Below are 10574 nucleotides of genomic sequence, written 5' to 3' on the forward strand. Positions count from 1 at the left end.
CCATATGATTTATCCTCTAAAACAAAACCACTTTTATTAATATGCAAAAGAATTCACAACTATTGATATTAAATCATTTAACAACTTTATTCATTGAGACAGCTTCAAAAAAATCAAATATCCAACAAACCAACTTCATACGTCACTACATAAGTAACAACAACAATGAACAATTATTCATCCCGCTGAGTGCTATGTATCAGAGCGACGACACCGACTCCTAAAGTAACAGCAACTAAATCTTCATCGCTGCAAGTCACCTGCACGTTACCAGTATAAAGGTAACGGCGAAACAAATTAATTGTGAGATATCAAACCATATAAATAAAGTTATGATAAACAATATATTAGATTCAAGAGTCATAAAAAAATCATCACTTCGCGGTATAATCGTTAAGATTCAATTCACATCATTACTTCACCCAAAACAGTTCAATTCACAATACACGTCACACAATACTTCACATGAATTCATAATTCGAATCACGACAATTCACATAAATTCATAATCATGCAAATAGAAAGAGACTCTAATGAATGCAGATCCATGTGGTACCTAGGGCTTTAGCCCCCATCGCCAATTGCTAGTTATTAGAGGCATCAAAATAGGCATAAGCCTTCGTAACTGTTTGCCAAATCCAGACCGTCACAAAAATGCATATGTATGTGACTCGATGAATGCAACATCACATACATAATCACAACAACATCGTCACGAGGCATAGACCTATGTCACACCTATTACCAATAATTAGAGGTAATACATTGTCACATTATTTCCTTCACTTCACATATCACAACGTCAAAATACATAATAACACCAATCAACGATAACAATTCAATAGCAACAAATCAACACAATTAATCAACACAAACATCGCAATACACACAAGAAATAGCGATCAACGAAGTATTTGCCGAAACAGTCCCTCCAAAAATATCTATTAACTGATACTATTCTTTTCTGTCACACAACAATTCGTTTATAATGTCACACTACTCTATTCTCTACTTCTTATTACAGTCCATGTTATGTATATAGCTTCTTGCTCTACTTACAATCCTATTGTTATTTTTCCACTACAAGTTAATGTTTGCTCTGTATTATCCAAAACTTATTACTGAAGTTCTACTCCAATCTTGCTATTGGGCCCTCTGCTACTATCATTACTCTATTACTGCTACTTGCACAAATATACCTTCTACTATTGTTTTCCACTGACTCACACAATTTCATTTTATTTCCTCTAATTAAATTAATTCTAATTGCTAATTATATAAATTCACACTCACATTGTTATAGTCATTTACAGTAATTAGAATGAATATAAAAATAAGTTAGGATTATGTTAAAAGAGGTTGCTGGTACTAAACAAGAGGGAGTACTAAAATCAAAGTATGTAGCCCCTGTCCTTTGTAGGTAGGGCGCCCGCCCCAGGATCCTATGGCACCCGTCCCTCTCTTCACATGGTGGGGACACCCAGCTACATACATGGGGCGCCTGCCCCTTAAGAATGTGGCCCCCGCCACACAAAATTTTCTTTTCTCTTCTTTTATTCTTCCACACTTTCTTCCTCCCAATTCAATTCATTCCCAAAATCGATTATAACTTTACCAGCAATTCAATCTCACGAAAATCATTATTCATTCAACCATCGATTCAGTTAATTTAACCAATCTCATTCACAGAATCACAAACTAACATATGAAAGTGATTACTAAATTATTCTTTCATATGAAGTGATTATTTGTGTTGGTAGCTAAACAACTTAAAAAGATCTTAGTTGTTTTTAAATTTAATTTGCATAATTAGTTTAAGTCTCTATTTAGTTCGTGAGTATATTGCATTATACGTTTGCATTGTGATTGTTGTTGTTGTTGTAAATTATTGTGTGAGAATGATAACTGATGTTATTGTTATTTGAAAATTATCTTTGATGTTTTATACTCCGACAACATATGTGAAGTTATTCTCACCCCTTTTTGTTTGTTTGTGTGGCTTGTTGGGACCAATGGTACAAATATCCAAGTAGATGAGCATTTGTTGTTGTTGTGTGGAAGGATTGACGTAGATGTCTACTTTATTTTTATTGATCGTTTTGAGTTTATTTAGTGTTTTTGAATTTTGCTATGATTGTGTAACATCGGGACGGGTTATGTTTGTTGAGGTACTTTCTTAAGAGTGTATTGAATCTTATATTCAAACTAAGTTTATTATACTCGAGTATAAAAAATCAAACTACATTCCAATAAACTTAATAAAGATCAAGTTGGCTCTTGCTTGATTGTAGTGTGCTCGTATGGTTTTCCTTGACTTAGAGATCATCGAATATACTTAAAATTATTTATCTCGTGATATCAACTGATATTTTATTTTATATATATATATATATATATATATATATATATATATATATATATATATATATATATATATATATATATATATATATATATATATATATATATATAAATAAAATAAGTGTCAATTGTGATGTATCACACACTTATAACATGTTAAGCACTTCATTTAAACATGTAAAGAATATGTATTATAAGTGCCTAGCACGTCAAAGAGATGACGCGTGCTACCAATTAAATCTTCCTTACATATACACACGTATATCATTTTATATCTATATATGTATATATATAATTTCGTTGACAAATTAATGTGTTACCAACTTTTACTAAAAATTCCTACTATATAATTGAAAACACAACTTGTATAACACAATCCTTAATCAAACATTGTAACCATTGAACATGTCTTCCTTCAAGTCCTATGGAAAAGTTAACGAACATGATCAAATGTTGTTAGAAGCAAAGCGAAAAACCCGAAAAAGAATCACAATCATAAGCTTATCTTCAATAATCTTAGCCACTATTGTAATTGCATCTGTATTCGGAGTTGTTAGCACCAAAAAAAACTCGAAAAACGATGTTGACAATTACGCGTCACAAAATTCCGTGACAAATTCGATGAAAGCTGTTTGTGATGTGACATTGTACAAGGATTCATGTTATGACAGCCTTAGTTCTGTTGTGAACTCATCAGGGAAAGATGTTCAACCTGAGGAGTTGTTTAAGTTATCGATCAATGTGGCTTTGACTTATGTGTCGAAAGCTGTTGAGTATTTCAATGAACATGGTGTTTTCGAAAAGTTGATAGGTCATGATGATAGTAGAACTAAGGAAGCTTTGAAAAATTGTAAGGATCTTTTCGGACTCGCTGTTGATCATTTGAATAACTCGTTGATTACGTCAGGAGAAAATTCTTCAGTTCTTCGAGTTTTTGATGATATCCAAACATGGCTAAGCGCCGCAGGTACTATATGAAAACAGTTTGACTTTATTTGATTTATACGCGTTTATATGATAAGCGCTTATTTAAGTATATTTAACTTTTTTTTTTATAGGTACATACCAAGAAACATGCATTGAAGGTTTTGAGGATGGAAAAGAAGAGCTTAAGACTTATGTTACAAGCTATCTTAAAAATTCGACAGAGTACACGAGCAATAGTCTTGCGATAATTACATGGATTAACAAGGTTGCGAGCACTCTAAATTTGAGGCGATTACTAAGTTTACCATATGAAAACGAGCCACCGAAATGGTTTCATTCGAAAGACAGGAAGCTACTTGCTACAAAGGATTTGAGATCAAAAGCTGATATTGTTGTTGCAAAAGATGGTAGTGGAAAATATAGGACTATATCTGATGCACTTAAACATGTTCCTAATAAGAGTAAGAAGAGGATTGTGATTTATGTGAAGAAAGGGATTTACTATGAAAATGTGAGAGTTGAGAAAACAAAATGGAATGTTATGATTGTTGGTGATGGTATGACTTCTTCAGTTGTTTCTGGTAGGCTTAACTTCGTCGATGGCACACCAACTTTTTCGTCAGCAACATTTGGTAAGTGATTCTATTTGATTCATTTGGGTCGTGCTAAGTTTTCGAAAGTCCTATGTAGGTTAACTACAGTTTAACTGTGACAAAACAAATTAGGATCTTAATTCGTCATGGTTTAACCGTGAAATATATTTAAGTGGCCTTTTTTAGTCACAGTTTAACTGTGACAAATTTTAGGCCTTGTGCAGTATGTAGTCTGCATTGCGCGCCCTCAGAGTGTGACAAATTTTAGGCCTTGTCTAGAAGTATGCATTGCGCTCTCTCAGACTGTGACAAATTTTAGGCCTTGTAGTCTGCATTGCACGTCCTCAGATGACTATATCACTTTTTACTCTGATGTGATTCTATTGTTTTAAACTTAATGTAATGAGTGTATTTTTATGAAAACAGCTGTGTTTGGAAAGAATTTCATAGCTCGAGACATGGGTTTTCGCAACACGGCCGGTCCACAGAAGCATCAAGCCGTGGCGCTAATGACAAGTGCTGATCAAGCAGTTTACTATAAGTGTCACATTGATGCATATCAAGACACTCTTTACGCGCATTCGAATCGCCAATTCTACCGAGAATGCAACATTTACGGAACAGTCGATTTCATTTTTGGAAATTCAGCAGTCGTGATACAAAACTGCAACATTAGGCCAAAGTTACCTATGCATGGTCAGCAGATCACAATCACAGCACAGGGAAAAACTGACCCTAACATGAACACAGGTATTTCAATTCAGTATTGCAACATTGCGCCTTTCGGAAACTTGAGTGATGTTCAGACGTATCTCGGAAGACCGTGGAAGAATTACTCGACAACGGTATACATGAGATCGAGAATGGAAGGTTTTGTTAATCCAAGTGGTTGGTTACCTTGGGTAGGAAACTCGGCGCCGGACACTATTTTTTATGCAGAATTTCAGAATGTTGGAGCAGGTTCTTCAACAAAGAATAGAGTGAAATGGAAGGGTTTGAGAAATATTAGTATTAAACAAGCTAGTAAGTTTTCTGTTAAGAGTTTTATTCAAGGTGATAGATGGATTCCTGCATCAAATTCACCTTTTAAGTCTACTATATGATGTTATTACTTTTTTTGTTATTTTTTCTATGATTTTATGATTTTATGATTTTATGATTGTATTATTGATTTGATACTGAATAATGATTCTCTTTTTCATTTGATTTTGTTTATATGAAAAAAGTAATAGGTAATGTCACTATTTTTTGAATATATTGAAATTACAAAAACTTCATTGACTAATGATAAATGTATTCGAAGACTAAAATAACTGATGTAAAACATATTTACGCATCAAATTCAATAACGACAAACATATTCGAGAATGTTTTGTAATTTTGATTAATTTTAGAATTATAGCGATAGCGCTTGGTTAAATGACCAAAATGACTTTATATGTCAAAAAAATTGTAAAAGTACACTGGTGTAATTTTACTAGCGAGGGCTAGTAAAGTTTCAGTCAAAAACTCTGAATTGTGTATATCGTTTTCCTTTGGTCATTGTTTGTTTTTATAGTAACCAATCAGCCAGCCATAAATACGCTATTTGCATATTCTAAGTCTCCATATTTAAATATTCCTTCCATGCTAGTTTTGGCTCGTCAGGGTCGGCTATACCTCGAGGCGGGCTCTCTCATAAGGTCCGTCCTAGAGCCCGACCCACTCATCGAGTGTGTGCCCCTTCCTAGGTCATCAAGTACCGAGCCCAAAATAGATTGGACTGTACTCAACCCTCAAACATGAGCCGTGTAGGGGCAAAATGCTTTTCCTGAAAGATCACACATGTACATAGATCCTCAAGCATGAGACGTGTAGGGAGAGATGCTTCTATAAGAGATCGGACATTTACATTGATTCTCAAGCGTGACTGTGTAGAGGTTGGATACTTTCCGAAGAGATAGGACAGTTTTTTCACTTATAAAGATAGAGCAACTCCACACACACTTTTAAGTAAAATAAAGGCAGCACTGGATAAAGTTTAATTGCATTGGAATATATAGTAATTGAAAACATGAACATATTTTCATTATAACCTAAGTTTACATCAGAACATAAAGACTGTCATCCCTTTTGGATGTTCTTTAAAATTGTAACATTACATCTAACCAAAAAACAAATATTTAACTAAAATTATATATTCAACACAAACATTTACCACTAGAGCCGTCTCAAGTTTTTCGAGTCTCAAGTTTTTCGAGACCCAATGTAGGTTAGTTGCAATTTAACCACGATTTAACCGTGACAAATATTTATGAGACTCTATTTAGCCATGGTTTAACCGTGAAAAATTTTGGACCCTGTGTGATAGTCTGTTTTTCACGCCTTCAAAGATGGCTCTGACTCCATTCACGACCTGTATGTTTAGTTTAGTAATCCTTCAGTGTAAGGTATATCTGTATCTGGAAGCCAAGTATTTCCCAAAGTAAAGTTAAGAACAGTGAAATTCCAAGCTTGAGTATCATTCAAAAGAAAATAACCAGGCCATTGAACCCGATTATCAGTCGAAGAACCCGGTCCATAGTTATCAAATTCGCCGTAAAAAATAGTATCTAAACCAAGTGTTCCATTCCACTCTAACCAACCAGCAGGATCGACAAAATCACCGATGTATGATTGCATATAAACAGTTCTTGAATAAATCTTCCACGGTCTACCTAAGTAACTCGATGTCGAATTCAAGTCACCAGCCAAATCAGGTGCAGCATCAACAGTGCAGTTCTGGATTGAGATTCCTGTGTTTTGATTTGGATCAGTTCTTCCTTGTGCTGTCACAGCATTCTTCTGATTTGGAAGTGGCTTTCTAGCATAGATGTTGCAGTTCTGGAAAACTACTGCTGCGTTGCCGAATATGAAGTCGACGGTTCCGTAGATTTTGCAGTCTCTATAGAATTGTCTTAATGAATGAGCATAGAGTGTGTCTTGGTATCCTTCGAAGCTGCATCGGTAGAACGTCGAGAGATCGGCGTTGCTTCGGACTGCTACTGCTTGATGCTTTTCAGGACCTGCTGTGTTTCTGAATGTAATGTCTACTGCTATAAATCTTTCTCCAGATACAGCTGCATTTAACACAAGAGAAAATGTTAGCAAAAGACAACTATGAAGCACAGAGACACAATACGCAGATACCAGACACAAAACTGACACTAACACATCAATACTGATCAGAATCTGAAAAAATATATATAAATTGAATGTATCTGTGTCGGTGTCTGATATTGACACAAACTCAGACACGTCTGTACTCAGAGGTGTCAATGTCTAATATTGACACGGACACCGACACGCCGTCTGATATTGACACAAACACAGACACGTCTGTACTCAAAGGTGTCGGTGTCTAATATTGACACAGACACTCATGTGTTCAGAGGTGTCAGTATCTAATATTGACACAGACACAGACACGTCTGTATTTAGAAGTGTCGGTATCTGATATTGACACAGACACGCCTGTATTCAAAGATGTCGGTGTCTGATATTGACACGGACATAGACACACTTATATTCAGAGGTGTCGGTGTTACAGAGAGACAAAATACAAAATTAGAAAAAGTATAATTACCAAAGGTGGAAGAATTGAAAGTTGTCCAACCATCAATGACACTATGGTTCCCTGTGATGATTGTTTTGTTAATACCATCTCCAACTAGAAGAATATTCTTCTTTTCTTTAGGAACAATGACATATTCTTCATAGTAACCTTCTCTAACATAGATAAGAAAATAACCATCTTGTGGAGTAGAGTTATTTGGTGCAGCAGCAATAGCATCTCCAATGGAAGTGTGGTTGGCATTTCCATAAGGACTCACAAGCACATAATCGTTTAATAGAATTCCTTGGCTTTGACTTTCTTTTAGAATCCTTTCACTTCTAGTATTTGTACAGTTTGATGTTTTGTTGCAACTATATTTTGTCCTGAGAAGCTGCAACAACAATGTAATTTTTCAGTTTTACCATTTCTTGCATAACATGGTGTTAGATAGCACTGACATCTCTAAACAATAACGCGTCCAGTGTCGGACACTGATATGATATAACACTGACACACATTGTGATTATGTTTAATTTATTATTATAAGTATTGATATATTGTATCAGTGGTTCGAATTCAGGACCTCTGATTAAGTGGAAAAGATATCTGCTAATGAGTGGATTATAAAAAATTAGTCTTAATTAAGCTATCATGTGGTAGGTATAATGGTATGTACCAAATCCAAGATAGATGACATGTGCATGGTTTGTTGCTATTGGCAATTTGACATAAACAAACAAAAAGGCCACGTGACTGATTATAGTGTTGTTACATTATGCCAAAACATTCAACTTTGAAACAGATGACAACACAGTTCCTAATTTTTTGTCAATATACAAAATAGTAATACTATTAAAATTTCATAATCTATGGTAAAGTTTTGAATTTAAATCTACAAGAAGATATTTCTTTATTTATGTACAATTTTATTGCATGTTTGTTTGTTATTTTTTTATTTATGTATAATCTTGATTATATATAGTGCTACCGTGATTTATTCTAATTTTAATTACAGATAGTTAGTTGGTTCAGTAATGAGTGATGATGGATTCGATAGGCAGGATGACGGTTCGATCACCACAACTCTGATTAGAAGGTAGTTGAAACCACTTGATTTCAAAACCGACTCTTTTGACTAGATTAAACAGTCTAATGGACCGGATATTATGATGGTGAAAACAAATCAAAAAATATTTAAATTACCTTGATGAGCTTCTCAAGTGGTTGTCTAACTTTGAATGACTTATTAGGAAGACCATGTTTCCTAGTCTTATTCCTCTTCATATGTTTATTCAAAGCATCACTAACCAAACCAAGAGAAACACTATAGAACTGTGTAGCATCCTTCAATGGAACAGCAAGAGCATTGGCAATGCTACTTTTTGTGACAACCAATCCATCAAAGCAAGTGTAGTGATTAGTACTAACAGCACTAAGATAGCTTTCGATTTTATCAACGAGTTCGGTATCGGATGATGAACTAGTGGCTGACTTGAGTTCATCAGAGATTGATTCTAAGTAGTCTACATTGAGTTGGTTAAGGTCTTTGCAATCAACCAATGCGCCAAACTCTTCACGGTTTAGAGACGATGATGATTGGTGGCGTTTGAGGAAATCGAGAAATACTTTTGATAGTTTTCGTGTTAGTTTGAGGTTTTGTTTTATGGAGAATTTTCCATAGTTGTATGGATCGGATGTCGATGATCGGATGGTGGATAGCATCGAGCGACATAGTTTTGGATACAATGTCGCTCTGCATGCTGCCGAAGAGGAAGAAGAAGGAGAAGAAGATGGTGATGGAGATTGAGCTAGAAGTAATAATGGTGCTAAGAGGATGAAAAAGAGAAGGGAAAATAGTGGTGACATTGTTTTTTTAGAGTTTTAATGAAAGGCTGCAAATAAAGTTTGAGTATGTATTATTTTGCTTGTGAATGTGTTTTGGTATAATGGTTGTGATAGGAATTTATAGGCATGTAGATAAAGTTGTTGAGATGAAGTAAATACTCTTCTTAATGAGGATAATTGTTTATTCATAAAGAGGAAATTGTCTCTTTTCAAATGGATATTAATTTTTTTTATACAAAATATACCCCTGACAAACGGGCATTTCATTCTGTTTATATTAATTTTTAAAAAAATAAGACGATAATTGAGTATGCAGATCTAAAACATTGACACGTCCCATAAAAATATGAGGGCGGAGTGAAGAAGGCTCACGGATAACCTTTAAGTTTAAAATTAAATAAAAAAATCACGTTAATGTATGCGCCTGCAAAAATTTGTAAAAAATATAAGATGGAACAAAACAGACATATTAAAAAGTGCGGACCTAAACTCTTGTTTTTCCACCGCTACTATGATATGTGATAAAGTTTATACATAAATAAAAAAACAAATGAATTGTGTATTTATAATTTTTTAAATAATAAAATTAATCATTTTAAAAACTATATTAATTGTTGTAAAAAAACATAAAAAAAGTCAAAACTATATTGTATAAAAACATATTCATTATTAAAACATATTTTAAAAAATTAAAAAAGTCAAAAGTATATTGTATAAAAACCTATTAATTATTAAAACATATTTTTTATATTTGACCATTTTATTTAAAAACATTGTATTCACAAATAAAACTTCTATCCTAATTTCTACCGATCTTTTAAATAGAATAAAATTTTATATAAACAAACTAAGATCTAATTTGAAAACACCTATCCGTTTCTCACTTGATTTAGGATTCACAAACATTAATATTTTATTATACTAAATATAATATACTATTTTTTCTTTTGTTTGTATTCTTTTACGCGTAGAGAATAATTCAAAAAGGTTAGGAATAGTAGTAGTATTGGATAGATGTGGGGTGTGTCGGTGTGGGGAAACATAGATGGGGTATGACAATAAATGAATGGACTGTTAAAGCAAATGAACGTGTAAGTGAAGGGTTGAACTAAAGTTGTTGTTGCCATAAAAATGATGTTAAGTTAGTTCCATTGTTACAAGGTACATGTTTCTTTGTCAGGTTCAACTTTTCAAATTATTACTTAATATTTGGTACAACTAAACAACAAGAGATGGTATATATTAACTACCTTTCTTTAATTTCTTTGATTTTT

The 10574-nt window shown here is 33.7% G+C and overlaps 2 protein-coding genes across 2 annotated transcripts; one reads left to right on the plus strand and one right to left on the minus strand.

The window, feature by feature from the left end:
• Positions 1-2751: 2751 nt before the first annotated feature.
• On the plus strand, positions 2752-5057 carry LOC131657370 (putative pectinesterase/pectinesterase inhibitor 24). Its single transcript, XM_058926781.1, has 3 exons — positions 2752-3328; positions 3420-3920; positions 4308-5057. The coding sequence occupies exons 1-3, from the start codon at positions 2767-2769 to the stop codon at positions 4982-4984; spliced, it is 1740 nt and encodes a 579-aa protein (XP_058782764.1). The 5' UTR covers positions 2752-2766; the 3' UTR covers positions 4985-5057.
• Positions 5058-5923: 866 nt separating this feature from the next.
• LOC131593544 (probable pectinesterase/pectinesterase inhibitor 47) lies at positions 5924-9406 on the minus strand. The gene is made up of 3 exons (XM_058866085.1): positions 8659-9406; positions 7486-7846; positions 5924-6979 (listed from the first exon to the last, which is right to left on the minus strand). Exons 1-3 carry the CDS (start codon positions 9319-9321, stop codon positions 6285-6287), a joined length of 1719 nt encoding a protein of 572 aa, XP_058722068.1. The 5' UTR covers positions 9322-9406; the 3' UTR covers positions 5924-6284.
• Positions 9407-10574: the final 1168 nt, after the last annotated feature.

The sequence above is a fragment of the Vicia villosa genome, linkage group LG3 (assembly GCF_029867415.1).
Source record: "Vicia villosa cultivar HV-30 ecotype Madison, WI linkage group LG3, Vvil1.0, whole genome shotgun sequence".
NCBI lineage: Eukaryota > Viridiplantae > Streptophyta > Magnoliopsida > Fabales > Fabaceae > Vicia > Vicia villosa.